Consider the following 18,957-nt stretch of genomic DNA (forward strand, 5'->3'; position numbering starts at 1 on the left):
GTATGTTTTGTCTTTTGTTTCAGTTGATAGAATTTTCTTCTGTTCATATCCTCAGGATATGAAGATTCATATCCTCTTTAAAGCTATACTGACTTATATATATATATATACATATTTTTTTTTTTTTTGCTGCACAGCGCAGCATGTGGGATCTTAGTTCCCCTTGATCAGGGATCATAGAACCTATGCCCCTCTGCACTGGGAGCAGTCTTCACTTCGGGACACCAGGCAAGTCCCCCAGTGTTCCTCTGAATGCACTGGTTCAGGATGGGGTGAGGGGTGTGGATGCAGGTCAGGACTTGTGTCTGGGGCTGGGGGTGTCAAATACCATGGGAGGGCAGCAGGTGAGGGTGTCAGTAATCAATTGATGGAGCTGCTGCCCTTTCAGCTTTGGAGGGGATCCTGGGGGACCCCAGAGCAGGATTTAGGGCTTACACCTGTGAGGCAACAACCTGGGGTAACCTATTGGCTGCCTGAGTCTGAAGCTGTTTCCCCATCTAAAATGGGGTCCCCCTCAAGCTGACTGAAGAAGGAAATGGCACCCCACTCCAGTATTCCTGCCTTGTAGAGGTAGATGGCAAGCACCCATGGAAAGTGCCAATTTGTAAATGCCTTGGATGGAGGAGCCTGGAGGGTTACAGTTCATGGGGTTTCAGGGTTGGACACAACTGAGCAACTAAACTCAAGTGACGTTAAGGCATAACGTTTGGCATGGCCATCCTGAGGGCCCCCTACCCCCACTGCGTTTGTCAGTGTGACACCCTGGGGTATGGGGGTGTGGACGGAGGGTGGGACCCACCACCCCATGCCCCAAGTGAGCAGCTGGCAGCAGGGCTGTTACAAAGGCGTTTAGTTTATTCTCCTCATCAGTATCACTGATATTCTCACGGTTCACATTTCCCAGTGCGGCTCCTCTTCTTACAGTAGTTAATGTGCAATCTCACTTACGGGCCCGGGGGTGGGGAGGGGCTCGGCCCAGGGCGGGGAGGGCGTTGGCACTCCACGCAGACAGACTGTCCTGCGTGAAAGAGGCGAGGGTGAGTGGGCGGCCGGCAGTGGGGAGGGAGGTGGCCCCCCCAGTCTTTTTTGCGTTGGTCGGTGGTTCTCCATGTTCCTTTCTGGCTGCCCGGGCTTGGGGGTCCATGCAGCGCAGCGCAGGGCAGGGTGGGCTCGGGTGGAGGGGGCAGGGAAGGCAAGAAGGAAAAGCAGCAGGCCACCCAGGAGCAGGAAGCAGGGCGGGAGGGCGCAGGGGTGGCTCCCGGGGTAAGGCACAACCCTGTCTTTGGCTCTCCTGGTGAGGAGTTTCCTCCCCTGCACCCCTGCCCAGCCCCACTCCCCACCCCTCCCCAGACCGCCAGGGGGGCGCCTCCTGGGGTCCCTGAAACAAGAGGGCTCTGCTACCCAGCCCAGTGCTGCAGGGGCTCAAGAATAAAGGCGAGGAGGGGCTGGACAGAGGCCTGCCCAGGACAAGGGGGTGGGGAGGGAGAAGACCCCAGTCCCAGAGAGCTGGCCCCCACTAAGGCCTGGAAGGAGGGGAGCGCCTGGGGACTCCGGCTTCCTTGTGGGGTCTGGCTGGAGCCCCAGCCCACCTCTCGGCCTTGGTCGGCCCGGCAGCTTGCCAAGTGACCAGGATATTGTGCTTTGGGATCTATGCTGGGGTGGGTGCTGAGACCAGGATTGGGGTGGGGGGGGCAGGATAGATGTGACTAAGGTGCTTGTGCTTTAGTTGGGGTGTTGACTCCCCCTACACACTTGAGCCAGCTGAGGCCAAGAAAGCAGAGTCCCAGGACCCCAGCTGGACTGATCCCCCCACCCCTGCAACAAGCAGATGTCAGGAAGGACCCCCCCACCCCGGCCCCACAGGCTGGTGGGGGCTCCTGGGGTTCGGGGGGGGGTAGGCCTCCAAGTCAGGTTTCAAGGGTCCAGTGGGCCCCCACCACCTCCTGTAGTCCCCTTGCCTTTGGAGAGAGAGGCTGCTGGGAGCAATGGGCGAGTCAGATTGGGGAGAAGACAGAGGCATGAGAACAAGGGCTAGAGACAAAAATGTGAAATTGCAAAGAAATGACACCCAGTGGGTGTGTGTATGGGGGAAGGGGAGTAGAGTTAAAAAAAAAAACAAACCCCTCTGAGTTTACATGTAGAACTCAAAAACCTGGGACACCCTTGCAATGGAGCCCCATGGGGGAGGCATTGAGGGGTGAGTGGGAGCTGGCCGGACCCAAGGAACCCAGGCAGAGTGGGGCTTGGGGGGGGCCCCACCTTGGAAACGCGCACCCACACTCCACACACATGCGCAGCACATTCAGCCTGCCCCCTGGCCCCCACCCCGTCCTGCCTTCCACAGCTCCACAGCTCCGGGGACCAAAGGGGACATCAGACCCAGTCCCATTGGTTTGAAAAATAAAAGGAATCTTATACTTCAGTATTTCATTAGCTAAAAAAATGTTTTAAAAAGTATGTACAGGGGGTGGGGGCTGGGAGCCCTGCCGTGGGGGCGGGGTAGGGGTGAGGAAGGGAGGGAAAGGCAGCAGCCCCCTCCCCCTAGCCGGCTCCCCTGGGTTCCACCCCTGGTCCTACTGCCTCTTATGTCTTCATTTGTTTAAGAGCAAAACTTCTACACACGCACGCGCGCACACACACACATGCACACCCACACGCTTCTGCACGCCCCGGAAACCTCTCCTCCTGTCCTCAGACCCACGGTCTGCCCCCAAAGGCCCCCCTCACTCAGGACCTGCCCCTCTCAGGCCCCAGGGGACTGGTGATGGCAAGAGAGGCTGAGCACAGGGAGGGGAAGAGAAGGGCGCTGGGCCTGCCACCGCCCACCACCTTGGGTCGGTCAGTTTCTCTGAGCCTCAGTTTCCTCAGCTGTAAAATGGGCAGTCCTCATGGCCTCGCCTACCCCAGCCCCCAGGTGCAGGGACAGACGAGGGAAACAGGAAGGCGCTTTTGGAAACGTGGAAGCACTGGGAGGTGGTAGTCGGAGGGGTCCTGAGAACCCGGGGGCCCCTGCAAGTCCCGAGGGGCTGCAGTGGGGGGGCGGAGCCTGAGGAATGCTCCCGCTTGGTGGCCCAGGGCGTGGGAAGGGGGTCTTCCCAAGCTCCCCCAGGCTGGCCCCTCCCTGTGCCTGGCCTGGTGAGTGGGGAGAGAGTCACTAGGGGTTAGGAGACGGGGAGCAAGAGCCCCCCGACTGTGCATGAGTGTGTGCTAGAGAAGGCCACGCAGACCTCGCACCACCTGCCATCCTCTCCCAGCCCGGATCCCCGATCGGCTTGGGGTCAGGGGATGGGACAGGGGAGGCAGAGGAGCCGGGAGCATGCAGCACCCCCCGCGGGTCCTGGGGAGGGACAGACAGTAGTAGCTCGTGACCAAGATGGCGGGTGGGTGTGACAGGAGGGGGAGTGTGACGGCCCCGCGGGAGGGTCTGGTGGGGGTTACTGGAGGGCCTCCTCGGCCGAGGGGCCGGCCTCGCCATCGTGGCTGGCCGTCTCGAAGCCGTGCTCCACACCCATCATGTCCGGCTCTATCTTGCCCGTGTAGCTGATGAAGGTGGTGTAGGCGTCGCCCTCGGCCATGAGCGGCTTGACCTTGGGGATCCAGCTCTTGCGCACAACGCGGCGGGCGTTGGTGCACATGTCGGCCGCAATGGCGTTCATCTCGCTCTCCTTGAAGTTGGGGGCGAAGTTCTGGCAGTAGTCTGCAGGTGGAATGAGCCACCCTGGGTAAGCTCCCCTCCCAACAGGCCCTCAGCTGCCGCAGAGCTGGCATCCTCCCCACCTCAGGGCACCTCTGCCCACCCCTCAGAGCTGAGGGGACTGAGGCCTTGCAGATGGTTGCTGCTGTTGTTTAGCTGCTCAGTCGTGTCTGACTCTTTGTGACGCCATGGACTGTAGCCCACCAGGCTCCTCTGTCCCTGGGATTCTCCAGGCAAGAATACTGGAGTGGGTTGCCATTTCCTTCTCTAAGGGCTCTGCCCAACCCAGGGATTGAACCTGCGTTTCCTGCTTGCCAGGCAGATTCTTGACCACTGAGCCACTTGGGGAGCCCGAAACCTTGCAGACAGCATGCTACACTACATCAGTGGCCCAGGCTGGACCCAGCTGGGCCATGTGTGTGGGCTATGTGGAGCTGATGCGGGACACCTGGGTGCTCTTGAAAACTAGGCGTCATTTGCCAGAATTTAGAAACCGGGATTTCCACTAGACTTTCCTCTTGACAACTGGCTGAGGCCTGCAGGGAGATCTATCACTCCACGACCAGCCTACGTTGGAGACCCTCTCCTGTCGGCTCTGTGGCTTTCCTTCAGTGTCCTCCCCATCAAGAAATCTCTAACCAATCACAGCCCTCTTCCCAAGAAGCCTAGACTGAACTTCAGAATCCTTCTTAACATCAAAGCCTACCTACTGATCCATCAGGGCCAACACCAGAGAAAAGGACCCCCTGCCCGCCTGTCCTGGGCCCCCAACCCTGACTCCAGAATGGCAGGCACTCACACTTGACGGCGTGGAGTACGCGACTGTCCAGCGGTTTGCGGCTGGGGTTGTTACTGGAAGAGCGGATGCCGGTGCCACAGCTGTTGGCCAGCGTGTTCCTGGTGAGGGCACAGGGGAGGGGAGTCAGGCCCCCGCTGGTGGTGAGCCCTCCAACCCTGGGGGCTCTGGTGGGGGCCTCACCGGTCAAAGAAGGAGGCCAGGAGGCGCCGCAGCAGGACCTTGTGCCGGGTGCCCGCGCTGACGTGGCAGTTCATGAGCTGTGCCCTCGTGATGTACACGTTGGTGCCTGGAGGGGGAGGGGGGGCGAGAGGATAGCCAGGGCCCAAACTGCCACATTCCCTACTCGTCCAGGGCCGACCAAGACCCCCCTTGATAACTCAACCCAGAGCTGCCTTCTCGACACTCAGGAAAGGAGAGAGACTGTGGCACCACCATCCACGGGGCACCCAGGTGCCCACCCAGCCACCAGTGTCAGAGAAGAACAGGCAGAGAGCATGGAACCCTGGCACCTTGAGTCCTAGGGCCAAATTCTTAACCGCTGTGTTGGTCAACCCTGGAACCACCCCCACGAAACCACTGATCTATGCCAATGTGGCTGAAAATGCCAGCCAATGCTTATACCCGCCTCTGGGGTGGAAACCTACAGGCCAGCCTTTGATTTGTATCATTATGAAGGGGCATCAGGGGCCCCAGGACCCAACCCAAATGAGGGGGCAGGGGGAGCTCAGGGAGGAGGTAAGGCCAGCCCACCTGTCACCAGCTCCAGCTTCTCTGAGGGGTCACCCTCGTCGTAGAGCTTGGGGTGGCAGCGGTTGCCAATCTGGTTGATGAGCTCGGCGGGGAGAGATGCGAGGTCCTGCCGCACTCGGATGCGATTCCGAGACTCGGGGGCCACCTGCTCAGGGAGGGCCTCCACCTTCTCAGCTGTGCAGGGGGGAGAGAGGTGTGCTGGGGTCGGGGGTGGAAGTGGTAGGGAGGGCAGTGGGGCCAGGCTGGGGGCTGCGGGGGCACCTCACCAGTCTGGCCGACGTTCATCATGCTGTACATGGTGTACATGTTGCAGATCTGCCGGTACTGCTCGTCCGTGCCCTCCTCGCCCGCGTCCTCCTCCTCGTCCTCCTCGTTGTGGTAGGAGCCGGGGCTGTCGCTGGTGTAGGCGCTTGAGGTGCCGGGGCTGGTCCGCTCTGATGTGCTGGGCCCACTCACCACACCGCCTGCTGCTGCCGCCGCCGCCGCCGCACCCCCAGTCGGCGGACCGGCCCCCGCCCCCGCCGCCACCCCGGTGGGCTGTGCCGCCGCCACCACGGGGGCCTGCTGGGCCGGCCGGTTGACAGCCAGGTCTGGCGTGGAGAACTTGGCCATTTTGCGGCTGCCGTTGCTCCCGCCGCCGCCCCCAGCCTCCTTCTGGCCGCTGTCCCACAGCCGCTTGGCCACGGGCGTGCACTGCACAGAGTCCGACTCCTGCTGCTCCGTCTTGACGCGCGACACCAGGGGCAGCGGAGTGCCACAGGCCGGCCAGCTTGACGTCTGCGCCACGGGGCTCTGGGGCTCGGACGAGGGGGCTTCCTCAGAGTGCAGGCCCTGGGAGTCGCAGCTGGGGGAGCTCACCTTGAGGAAGAATTCGGTCCCCTTCTCCATGATCTCCTGGATCTGCAGAAAGCCGGCCGTGTACATGAGCAGGAACTGGTCACCCATGTTCATGCTCAGGCGGCCCGTGTAGCAGAAGCTGAGGATCTGCTGGAAGGACTGGGGCTGCACGGCTGCCGGCAGCTCCACCACGGCGCTCCGGCTGCTGTTGAACAGGTCCCGGAAGTAGGAGCTGCTGGCGGCCAGCACGGCCCTGTGGGCCTTGAAGGCGTGGCCCTTGACCACTACCGAGACGTCACAGTACAGGCCCTGCAGCCGCTGCTCGTTGAGGCACTCCAGGATGCTGTTGCCAAAGTTCGGGATCTCCATCTGCAGGGTCTGGGCCATGGCGGCAGCAGCTGCGCGGGCGACAGGGAGAGATGGGGGGCGGGGTCAGGTGGTCGACCCAGCCCGATGCCGGGATACAGGCAGGAGTGTGGACAGCAGCCACGTGGTGGAATCTGCCAGGACTATAAGAATCACAGGGGCCGCCCACTCCTGTCCCAGCATGGCCTGGCCTTTGTGACAGGCTGTCCAGTCAGCTAAGTTGGGGTGGCCCATGCTGGGCTTCTTTCTGCACAAAGAAGGGCAGGGACTCCCTGGGTGGTCCAGTGGCTAGGACTCCATATTCCCAATGCAGGACACCCAGTTTCGACCCCCTAGTCAGGGAACTAGATCCGACATGCCACAACTAAGAGTCCCCATACCTCAACTAAAGATCCTGCATGCTACTACAATAAAAATTATTAATAATAAAGATTCTGCATGCCCCAACTAAGACCTGGTGCAGGCAAATAAGTGTTAAAAAACAAACAAAGGAGGGCAAAGGCATTCTTACGCATCTGTGCTTCAGCATTAAATGAGATAACACGGCGAGCACCCCATGAGCACTAACCAGCACTAGGACTACACACACAGGTAACTGGCATACAAACACCAAGAAGGCAGAGTCATCTGATTTTTCACACTGCCTTTGCAGGGCTGAGCACGTGACCCAGAACCACCATTTGTTGAATGACTGAATGACCACTCAAGAAACCCTGAAACTGCACGAGAACATTAACAGTCACCAGGGCAATGCAAATCCAAACCACCGTGAGACACCATTTCACACCCACCAGGCTGGCTAGAGAATCCAAGGACAGAGGAGCCTGGTGGGCTACAGTCCATGGGGTTGCAAAGACTCAGTCACAACTGAGCAACTAACACACAGGCTGGCTAGCATAAAAAAGATAAATACTCTCAGGGAAGATGAGAAATGACTCGGGACCCTCCTATATTGCTGCTGGGAATGTGAAGTCATGCAGTTGCTGTAGAAAACCGCTCTTCAAATGGTTAAAGCTGAAGTTACCGGATGACACAGCAATCCCACCTCTGGGAAGTGTACTTGAGAAGTGAAAACATAACATCCACCAGCAGTTAAGGCAGAGAATGTTTGTTGTTGTTTAGTCACTCAGTCACTTCTGACTCTTTTGCTTCCCCATGGACTGCAGCCCGCCAGGCTCCTTTATCCAGGGGGTTTCCCAGGCAAGAACACTGGAGTGGGTTGCCATTTCCTTCTCCAGGGGATCTTCCTGATCCAGGGATCAAACCCATGTCTCCTGCATTGGCAGGTGGGTTCTTCACTGCTAAGTAAAGAGCCTGGGAAGTCCCATGTGAATGTTTAGAGCAGCACTGTTCACAACAGGCAAAAGGTGGAGCCAATAACCTCAAAGGCAAATAGATAAACAAAATGTGATCCACCCACAGTGGAACACTGCTCAGTCATAAAAAGGAGCAAACAACTGATACACGCTACAACTAGGATACCCCAAAATATGCTAAATGCAGGAAGCCAGACAAGAAGACCACGCGTTATACGTATTTCATACACCACAAATACGAAATGTCCAGAATGGGCAAATCCATACGGACAGAAAGCAGAGTTGTGGTTGCCTGGGGCTGGGCAGTGGGTGAGGGTAGGGGCTGAGGACTGGGGAAGCGTAAGCAAACAGGAACGGGGTTTCTTGTTGTCCTCGCAAGAAACATCCAGTGATTGTGGTGACATATGCACAACTATGAAGGTACCGAAAAGCTCTGAACCAGCACACTTTAAAAACGGGTCAACTGCTTGGTATGTGCATCTGACGCTGTTTAATGAACAAAGAAATTTTAAGACTAATGTCCCCTGTGCAGAACTGAGGATGAGACTTGCCACGTACAGTCTCTATTTTGTTGTTTAGTCGCTAAGTCGTGTCCAGCTCTATGTGACTGTAGCCCGCCAGACTCCTCTGTCCATGGGAATTCTCCAGGCAAGAATACTGGAGTGGGCACAGTCCTTTCTAAATTTTGAACCTGGTGTATGTACTACTTACCAAAGTGAATATTTAAAAATAAAGTGTATGAAATCACACTGCAAACATCTAAAGGGCTTTAGGGGGTGGGTGGAGAAAGAAATGTGAATTTAAGGAACTGCCTAATAAGACCCTGCTCGAGGAGCCCACCCCAATCCTGACCCAGAAGGTACCACCGGGGTGGGGGCTCTGGCACCTCTCAAATGTATAAACTTCTGCATCACAGTCTATTCCATCAGTGCATGTTCCAATCCAGGAGGAAAAACTGATCCGGCGAGGACGGCACAGCTGATACTCTGGGGGCAATCATGACCCCCTCCCACCCCACTGGTAACGGTGAATCCCCTGCCATTCTATTGGTGTGGAGGGCGGTGGTCCTGAAAGGGCAAGTAGGGGAGAGAAGAGAGGCCTGAGCAGAGTCAGGCTGGTGAGAAGCAACAGTAGAAAAGTGTGCAAAGGCCCTGGGGAAGGAACGGTCTTAAGCTTCCCCAGCCAAGAGCCAGGGGTGTGAAATCAGCCCCATAGGCTGCTAAGAGGATTCAGGGCGCTCATGCAGTCACATGTCGACTGCTCTGGTAGCCTGGGTGCTGGGAGGGCAGGGCCAGTGTCACCCTCAGGGTCTCCCAAATGGAGCAGCTCAGTGTGTACAGGTTTGAGTGTGCAGAATCAGGTTGGCCTTATCAGGGTTCATTTCCAAATGAAGAAGCACAGATACGGAGTTCCTGGTCCCAGAAGCAAGTCAGTTCTGGAGCCAGGACTCACGCTGGCCCCAAAGTACAGGCCTGAGCCTATGGGCACATGGCTCCTTCTCTTCCTCCACGGAGCCCTTTCTCAATGAATCCGGAGAGGGCCCAAGTCTGCACTGCATCCCCAGTGCTCAACCCAGAGGCAGCTTAAGACAGACTTAACAAACAAAACCCTGAAAGGTGCATGAGCTAAGGTGGGAGTGAGAGACGAACAGCTGATGGGGCGCTGGCTAGTTGCTGCCCCAGGGCCCTTGCACACACTCTTTTCACCTTTCCTCATCAAAATCAATGTCACTATCACGAAAAACAGAAAGGCCATCAGGGGACTTCCCTGGTGGTCCAACGGTTAAGAATCTGTCTTGCAATGCAGGAGACACGGGTTTGATCTCTGGTCTGGGAAGATTCCACATGCCAAGGAGCAACTAAGCCCGTGCATCACAACTACTGAAGTCTGTGTGCCCTAGAGCCTGTGCTCTGCAACAAGAGAAGCCATCGCAATGAGTAGCCTGTGCACAGTAGAGAGTAGCCCCACCTGGTGCAACTAGAGAAAAACACTCATGCAGCAATGAAGACCCAGCACAGCCACATCATTAGTAAGTAAATTTTAAAAACACTGAAGAGAGAGCACCAAGGGAATAGGTGACCGACTCCTGGCATCGGGGAAAGCTTGGGTGAGGAGGGTAGAGGGCTGAGGCTGTAGAGATATGGATGTGGATGCTTTTGGGGCTACGAAGGGCATTCCACTCCTAACTGCACTCGGTGTGCTGGACAAGGCTGCACGCATGTCCCAATGTGCTCAGAGCACCCCGCAGTGAAGGTGAGCGGTGCCCCACTTCATGGGTCTGCATGGGTCCCAAGGTGCTGGACTTCAGGGCCTGTCCCCGCAGTGAGAACTGGTGCAGGTGGCTTTGTGGGGAGCACTTAGCTTGGGAGTGCGAATATCCTCAAGATAACGGGCGGGAACAGACACACAAGGAGGGGGCTCCTGAGGGCAAAAGCCAACCTGATATTCAGGCTGGCATCTCCAGGCCTCATGAACCCCATGCAGCCCCAGAGCCAAGCACCAGGGGGTAGACGTGGGATGATCTAACGGGGCAGTGGCAGGCTGGGAGGGTGGCCATCAAGGCACAAGGAAGGCATGCAGAGCCTTGAGGAAGAGGCAAGCACGATCCTTCCAGAAAGTGGACTCTGGGCTCTGCTGTGAACTAAGTTGTGTGTGCATGCATGCTAAGCTGTTTCAGTCGTGTCTGCCTCTTTGCGACCCCATGGACTGTAGCCCGCCAGGCTCCTCCATCTATGGGATTCTCTAGGCAAGAACACTGGCATGGGTTGCTGTGCCCTCCTCCAGGGGATCTTCCCGACCCAGGGATCGAACCGATGTCCCCCACCCCAATTCATAAGCTGAAGTCCTAATCTCCAGTGTGGCTGTATTTGGAGACAGGGTCCTATTTGAAGGTCATTAAGATTAAATGAGGTCAAAAAAATTGGGGCCCTCATCCAACAGAACTCTGTTCTTAGAAGAGGAGGTCGAGAGATTTCTCTGTCTCCAAGCACACACTGAGGAAGGGCCATGTGAACACACTAGATAGATCCCAACCAGAACCTGACTGCGCTGGCCTCTTAAGACTTCCAGCCTCCATAACTATGAGAAAATAAATGGCTGTCAAGTTAGCCAGTCTATATGGTATCTTGTCATGGCGTCCAAGCAGACCAGCATCTATTCACCCCAGAGCTCCCTCATGGGGCCACTCGCCTGGACCTCCCGCCATGGACAGGAGACTGACATGTACCCCAGATGCCAACACAATGCGTCCTCGGTAGAGCTCTCGCCGCCTCAAGCCTGCTTGGGTCACAGTGTACGTGGGCTCCAGCCCTCCTTGCTTGGGTCAAGACTCCCAGATCGGACTTCCCTAGGGGTCCAGTGGTTAAGAACCCACCTACTCCAAGAAGGAAATGGCAACCCACTCAAGTATTCTTGCCTGGAGAATCCCATGGACAGAGGAGCCTGGTGGGCTACAGTCCATGGGGTCGTAAGAGACTTAGTGTTTAAAAAAAAAAAAAAAAAGAATCCACCTACTAGTGCAGGGAACACGAGTTTGATCCCCGGTCTGGGAAGATTCCACATGCCCCAGGGCTACTAAGCTCGAGCGCACTAGAGCCTGTGCTCCATAACAAGGGAAGACATCACGATGAGCAGCCCTCACACGGCAACTAGAGAAAGCCCTTGTGCAACCACAAAGACCCAGCACAGCCAAAAAAAAACAAACCCCAGATTCACACCCCTGACTCCTTCAAAAGCAGTCTCACCACCTGGGCCCCTGTGATGTGTACGGGGCCCCTGCATGGTAAGGTTCACCCACTCTGACCTAAAACGCAGGACCCAAGATGGTCACGGCCCTTCAAACTCTCCTGATCACCTGTGTCAAATTTCGGAAGTCAGAGCCTTTCCCAACCCCGATTCCTCCGGCCGCTTCTCCTGCTTGAGTTTTCCTTCTTGGCGCTTCTCACCATCTCTGACAAGTTCCTGTCTCTGTGTCAGTTCCACCAGGGCAGGGCATCTGCCCACCTACCCCAATAACCAGGCAAGCACACAGCGGGGGCACGATCGTTGCTCATAGAATGAATGAAGAATTACTTCTGTTACTTCCAACTGGCACGCGTGCTAAGTCACTTCAGTTGTGTCTGACTCTTTGCGACCTCATTGAACTGTAGGCTCTGTCCATGGGATTCTCCAGGACAAGAGATACAGGCAAGAATACTGGAGTGGGTTGCCATGCCCTCCTCCAGGGGATCTTCCTGACCCAGGGATCTAACCGCTGTCTGTCTCCTGCCTTGGCAGAAAGATTCTTTACCACCAGTGCCACCTAGGAAGCCCTGCTTTCAACCAGACTCCTCTTTTAGTTGCGTTATGACTAAAAGAGAGCAGGACTAGAAAAGGTCTCTGAGGCCGGGCAGGGGTGCCACCCACACTGCGGTGGAGGCCGCTGGGGCCGACGGGGGTGGGTGGGGGTGGTGATGTCCTCTGGCAGCCCCGCCAGGTAGCTGACCTGCAGCCAGAGTCCCACCCAGGGCTCAGCAAACTTGGGATTCCCACTGATGGCTCCAGCTGCCCCACCACCAGATCCCGCTGGGGTGATGCAGGCTTGAAATGGAAGTGCTTGTGTGGCAGTGCAATTCCTGGGGGTGGAAAGTGCCAGCTTTTTGAGGAGGGCGCTCTGAAGTCCCCAGAGGCTGGGACTGTTTCACCAAGCACTGTCTCTTTCAGCTGACCTTCCAGGGAAGCGGTGAGCTGCCCGTGGACATGGAAGCCCATTAAGGGAAACTGCCAAGCCCAAGTGTAAGGACTGACGACCCCTTGGAAACCTCCAGAATCCTTCACTCAGCTCAGCATGAAGTCAGAGTGACGGCTGGGGGGGTGGGGCGCAGGAAAGCCACACAGCCCCGGGCTGCTTGGGGGTGCATTCTTGGCCCAAAGCCAGGGGACCCTCTGAGAGGCAGCTTAGGCAAACACCACCTAGTGAAGAACCAGGCAGTCAACCACACAGGCCTTTTTCATGGACATGCACATTTAATTCCTATTCTTTTCCCCTGAAAAGCTCCCATTAACTCCACAGCAGGGAACAGGATGAGCAACCCTAGGTGGCCTGGACATTGCCCCTACTGTGCACCAGCACCTGGTGAGGCTGTTACTCCTCTCGCCAGTTTCTGAGGAAGAAACGAGTCCTCTTGCCATTTAGAGGAAGAGGGAGGCCCAGGATGGCACCCAGGCCCCGCGGCTCCAGTTCAAGGCTGGCCTGGGCTTCCCTGTCCTCCACCTGATGCTGCCGCTCCCTGGGGGCAGGTGGCCACCACAGCTAGACCCATTTCTTGACTGGGCAGACTGAGAAGCTGGAGCCAAGACGACAAGCCCAGTGGGGAGCTCCAGAGCTGGGGTCTGTGGCCCACATGGAGCCTCCACCCAAGGGTTCCGGGTGCCGCTTCCCGCTCGCCCTCAGGAGGCTTCTTCCTCCGCCCTGCCTCCCCCAGCTATTCTCTGTGCTTCCTCCTCTCACTGCCACCTCCGGGAATGAGCAGTCTAGCCTGCTGCCTCTCCTGCCTCCCTCCTCCGCTCTCCTCTTGCAGGACTCGGCAATCTGGCCTCCCCGTGCCTGCAGCAGCTCCTAGGAGAACCCAGCCAGGCCCCACCCGCCTCCCACCAGGGCCACAAGCCCACCTTTCCGAGTTACCTCACTCTCCCCAGCGTGCCTTCAGACCCGGAGGGCAGCGGGCGGGGCAGCAGCTGCAAAGGTCCTGAGGTCACATTGGGCGGCTAGCACAATGGATTCGGGTGGTTACTGGGGTGGGGCTACTGAGAGGTGCTTGGAGACCCTGCAGGGCCTTGGCAGGGTAGAAGAATTAGAATCTTGTTTTTCTAGGATCAAATATCCCTTACAAAGTTTCCAGTTTAGAATTATGTTTCCCTTCCTCTTAACGCCTAGAAAACATTATCCCTCCCTCTAGCCCCATGTCAGTCTTTCCCAACTATAAAAGGAGCAGCCACCTCATAAGGTTGTTTTAAGGCTTAAACCACCTTAGAGTAATGCAGGGAGATTTGCAGCCGGTGTCCAGCTGCTGTTATTAGTGATGTCCCCTTCTGTCCCCATGACCCCTCACAGGACTGCAAACTCCCTGACAGCAGAGGAGGCATCTTCTACTGCTCACCAGCCCCCAGAACCTTAGGCCATTTCATCAGTCACGGGTATTTACTGAGGGCTCCCCCACTGCCTTCCCAGCATCATCAGGTCGCATCCCAGACAGTAGCCTCTCATGTAACTCTCATGATAACCAGGCAGCAAGGAGACCAGCCCCAGCCCTGCTGCCGTGGGGCCCAGATCAGTCTGTGGTGGTGGCTGCCCCGTACATTCTATGAGGAGCACTGCCAGTCTCTACTCCCCAGCCTCAGCTGTGACAACCAAAAATGTCATGAGACAATCTTCTAAGTGTCCCCTGGGCAGGGCAGAATCACCTCTGATTAAGAACCCCTGCAGTGCGGGAATGCCTGCTTGTTCCCACTTATCAGATGCAGAAACTGAGATGGCAGGCGAGGTCACGACCTTTGCTCAGGCTCTCCGGGCTAAGCAAGGTGGTGCTAATGGTTGAATCTGACTCTCCACTACAGCATGTATGCCCACCTTTACCCACCTTCTGCTTAATTCAGTCACAGTCCTCACAGGTGGTGCAGTGGTAAAGAAATCTGCTGCCTGCCAATGCAGGAGACACAGGTTCAACCCCTGGGTTGGGAAGATCCCCTGGAGGAGGAAATGGCAACCCACTCCAGTATTCTTGCCTGAGAAATCCCAGGCAAGAGGGATGGCGGGCTACAGTCCATGGGGTCGCAAAGTCAGACACGAATGAGCACACACACCCCGCTCAGGGTCTCTAAGGATGCTGGGACCTTTGCACCCTGTCTGTCCAGAGGAGACAGGGGCAATGACCACCACCAGACATTGCACACAAAGTGACAGCCACCCAGTCAGTCCCACCTCACGGCTTCTGTGGCTGAGAGCTCTCCTGGGGAGACAGACGGATGACACTCTTGGCCAAGGGGACCCAGGAGCAGAGGCAGGGAGGCGGGCCCACGTGCTCATGCTAGGCAAAGACCAAAGTGAGTTAAAAGTGGGTAAAAGTGCTCAGAGCAGCTTGGCACCCAGGAAAGGGATGGGAGTGATGAGAGGCGGGGAGGACCTAAGAGAAGGAGCTGAGGCCGGTACAAACACCACCTCTGTCTTCGAGGCCAGCTCACTGTCGCCTCAAATGTTGCAAGCCCCACCAGAACCTGGCAGGCCGTCCTCCAACAAAGGCTCTGGCGGTGACATTGAGGAGCCAGGTCAGACCTTGCTAGACCAACCTGAAAGCCTCTCCAAACCCCGTGCCTTCAGGCTGACCTCCACGACAGGGCCTGCCAGACTGACCAAAACTCATCTCACAGCCCGGCTCAAGAATCCACTGGGGCACATTTTAAAAGGCTTTGGATGCAGGCCAAGGGGTCTGGACTTTGCCTCTGGGGGTGAGGCGGGGATCCAGGAGACCCCAAGATCAGGTGCTTCTTTTCTGGGAATGGCACTAAGGGTCTCCACCTCCACACCAGGGTTGCTCTCCCTTCACTTCTTTTCCTCATGAAGATAAGATGTTTAGGGCTCTGAGCCGGAGCCTGGCACATGCTTTATGAAGGCTTTCAATGTGCTGTCCCGTCTGCCTAGAACATCCACCCCTCCCTGCCCCAGCTCCCCACAACCCCCACCCACCCTGCCCCCAGCAGGCTGACTTATTATTCAGAGCTCAGCTCACCTGAAAGCCTTCACTGACCCCCTGAATCTAATGCTTTGCCCCCCACCCCAACACCATCACTTCACTCCATTTTACTATATTCCTGAACATAGGGCTATCAGAAACACTCTTGATCATTTGTCTGGGGTCGATCACCTTCACTAGAAGTTGCCGAGAGCCATTCCCTGGGCCCCAGCAGGGAGTTGGCACCCATGCGACATCAAACTGTCCCCAGGGTCCCTTTACTTTGTGGCTCTCACCCGCCAGGCTATTGTGGCTCTCCTCTGGCGAAGTAATTATGAAGAGTGCTTTCTCCAGCTCTAGGCACACGGACTCACTGCTCCCTTCTTGGCCATCCACGCGCCGTGGCCTGCTCCTTCCAGTCTCTGCCCCGCTTCCAGCTAGCTCTGTGACTGGGGGCAGCCCCCGCCCCAACCCTTCAGTACCCAGCCTAGAGCCCTGCTGAGGCCCCAGTCTGCAGCCAGCCTCAGCCCAACCAGGCAGGGAGAAGGCTTCATTACGTGGGGCTGCTGGCCCAGTTTCTACCCCTCCCAGAACCAGGAGGCCAGCCAAAGCGGGGAGGAGGGCCCAGCCCAGGTGGGGGCAGTTCTAGGAACTCTGGGGAGATCGGGGGAAGGGAGGTGATCATTAAACCTAGATCTGCCTGATACCACTCAACCCAGCCGTTTGTGGTTCCTGCCTCACGTGCTGAGGATCTCAAGTCAGCGTTCCCAGGACCCATCGGTAATAGCCTTGCAGTTAGACTCCCTGAGAGAAGGAACAAAAAGTAGGGGTGGTCTGACTGGGGACCAAAGTGAGGAAAAGACAATCCAGCCAGGCTCCATCCTTATAACCACCTCCTTCTGCCAGCCCACAGCTCTGTGATCCCTGACCTCCGGCTCCCATTAGGAGAACGGGGGTAGGGGATGACCTAGCCTCTGGGAGAGAAGCTTCCACTGATCTGGTTCCCTGGGACACCAGGAAAACTCGGTCCACAAGGGTACAGACCCATCCCTCGGGATGGGCAAGAGAAAGTCCTGGACAGGGAAATACCACCAGGGAATCCAAAATAGTGTGACCTCGTCCCGTCACGCCCCTCAAAGGCCAGCTCCAGGGGACCGAGGGTTGGGGCTGAGGGTCAATCAATCCCAGCCCATTGATGTCTAGCTGGGCTCCATGTGGAGCCTCAGTTTCCCACCCTGTACCACGGAGAAGATCTAAGCCGATTTGGTGGTGATGGTGAGCCATCAATGAGCTCATCTAACCAGCAAGCTCAGCACAGGGCTTGGCCCAGGAGATGCACCCTAGAGGCCAAGCGCTGGGACGGGTAGCACCAAAGGTCTGGGTACCTGATTTGAGCCCCTTCTTGGTGACCCGCATTCACCTCACCAGAGCCTCCAAGACACAATGAACAGAGCTTTATAAGCTCACCTCCCAGTAACTCACCTGCAGAGAGCTGGTGCCTGAAATGCTGGGAGGTCCCAACCTCTAGGCTTGGGCCTCAAAGGTCTGGTCACAAAAAGTGCACATAGAATCTCAGGACCCTAAACTACTCAGGTAACAGGGTGTGTGTGTGTGTGTGTGTGTGTGTGTGTGTGTGTGTCTACCTCCCTGCATATATCTGGGGTGGGGGTGGGCCAGAGGGTGGTAGACAAGATGCCGGAGCTAGGTGTTCCAAACTATTTCCCAAGCTGTCCACACAAACACCCACCTGGCCACCAAGCCTCTTGGAGCAGCCCACAGAGGCTTGCCCAAAGGGTAGGTAGGGGCCCAGAACCTGGCAGGGATGAGGTGTGAGGAAGAAGAAACCCCTCAGGTTTGGCCCCAAGCTAACACCTGGCCAAGAAAAGAGGGGGGCGCACCTTGGCACGTGTCTTTTGATCATACAAGTTTCTCCGGACCTGCTCCCACACCCCCTCCAGCCTACTTAGTCCAAAAGCTTGCCTCCCCCTCCCACTCGCAAAGCTCCTACCGAAGTTCCTCAACCTACCTGATCGCCCCTGTATCTGGCTCTCGCCACCTGCAACCCCTCTCTTCGAATCCTAACCCCAAGTGACCCCCGCAAACGTCCCAGGGATCTCCTAACCGCCCCCACTCGAACTAACTCCGCCCACACCCACCCTGCCCCACTTCCTGGGCTTCTCCTCAGCCGCCCCCAAGCTTGTAACCTGACCCACCTCCTCCAGCGCCCCGACGGTACCTGCAAGCCCGGGCCCCTCCCCGCCCCCCTCCCCCGCCTCAGGGCCGTTTCCCTCCGGCCACGCCGCTCTCTCCTCCTCCCCCATTCCGCCGGCCCGAAGCCTGACTCCGCCTCCCCCTCCCCCTCCGGTCTCCCCCGGCGCCTCCTCACTTTTCCTCCACCAGCCTCCCTCCAACTTCCCGGGCCCCCCCGGCACCTGCCCCGGCATGGCCTCGCGCCCCTCTCGCGGGGAATGAGAGGAGGAGCTCTGGGCCAGATCCCGACGCCCCCAAGCTCCGCGGCCCGGCCCGGAGCTGAACGCTCAAGGCCGCTCGGCGCGGGCCGGGACTCCCCGCACTCGCCGGCCCGGCCACAGTGTAGATTACTAGCCAGGTTCCTCTCCTGTCGGAGGAGGCCCCCATGTCCTCCCCTCTCAGCCCTTAGCCGGACCTCAGATGCCCTCGGGCCGCCCTGGCTAGAAGGAGGCCGGAACCGGGCCTGGGGCAGGCCGCCTCACCTGCGCCGTGGCCGCGCTCCGGGGGCTCCCGGCGGGCTCCGCAGCGGCAGCTGAGGCCGGGCCTGGGCCCGGGGCGCGCCCCCCTGCGCCGGGGCCTCGGCCTCCGCCTCCGCGGCCTCCGCGGCCTCCGCCTCAGCAGCAGCGGTAGCCGCGGCGGCCATTCATTGTGGGCCAGGCCGCCCCAGCCGAGCGCCGAGCGAGCGCTAGGCGCGCCGCCGCGGCAGCCAGGCCGGGGAGAAGCGGCCGTGGCCCCGCCCGTGTACCGCCCCCGGTTCCCGCCCCCGAGGCTAGGCCAGCCGAGCGCCGAGTGCGGCCCTTCGTCCCTCCTCAGTCTCCTCCCTCTACCCCTCGGAATCACGGTCGCAACCTAGGCTATGCTGGAGAGTTCGAGTCCCGATCTCGCCACTTTTTAGTCCCGCGATCTTAAGCAAGTGGCTCTATCTTTCGGAACTTTAGTTTCCTGGAAAAAAGCAAAGAGTAATGCCTGCTGTTTATTGGGCCAGGCACTGTTTTATAGGTTCTTTATGGGATTATCTCGTTTAAACTTCACGGTAATATCTTTAGGTAGGAATTATTTTATCAACACACACACGCTATAGAAAAAAAAAAAGAGGCACATAGAGGTGAAGAAACGTGCTCAAGATCACACAGCAAGGAAGTGAAGACGGGGGCTAGATTCAAACTCAGGCCCAATAAACAACAGTAAAACTTAGTATGTGTATGATGCTTATGCGACGCCAGATTCCATTCTAAGCAT

General features: G+C 57.6%; 1 protein-coding gene across 1 annotated transcript; it reads right to left on the bottom strand.

Annotated features, from left to right (window-relative positions):
• Positions 1–833: 833 nt before the first annotated feature.
• On the bottom strand, positions 834–18,435 carry NACC1 (nucleus accumbens associated 1). The gene is made up of 6 exons (XM_070373556.1): positions 18,201–18,435; positions 5,510–6,478; positions 5,244–5,417; positions 4,674–4,779; positions 4,494–4,591; positions 834–3,697 (listed from the first exon to the last, which is right to left on the bottom strand). The coding sequence occupies exons 2-6, from the start codon at positions 6,465–6,467 to the stop codon at positions 3,435–3,437; spliced, it is 1,599 nt and encodes a 532-aa protein (XP_070229657.1). The 5' UTR covers positions 6,468–6,478; positions 18,201–18,435; the 3' UTR covers positions 834–3,434.
• Positions 18,436–18,957: the final 522 nt, after the last annotated feature.

Source organism: Bos mutus, chromosome 7 (assembly GCF_027580195.1).
Source record: "Bos mutus isolate GX-2022 chromosome 7, NWIPB_WYAK_1.1, whole genome shotgun sequence".
NCBI classification, from domain to species: Eukaryota; Metazoa; Chordata; class Mammalia; order Artiodactyla; family Bovidae; genus Bos; species Bos mutus.

Bases quoted from the DNA above. Each gene is read 5' to 3' on its own strand.
- NACC1 (XM_070373556.1), bottom strand. From the start codon at position 6,467: ATGGCCCAGACCCTGCAGATGGAGATCCCGAACTTTGGCAACAGCATC. The intron at 4,780-5,243 runs GTGGGCTGGCCT...CTCCCCCTCCAG, and splicing joins GAAGCTGGAGCTGGTGACAG to GCACCAACGTGTACATCACG. The intron at 3,698-4,493 runs GTGAGTGCCTGC...TTCCACCTGCAG, and splicing joins CGTACTCCACGCCGTCAAGT to ACTACTGCCAGAACTTCGCC.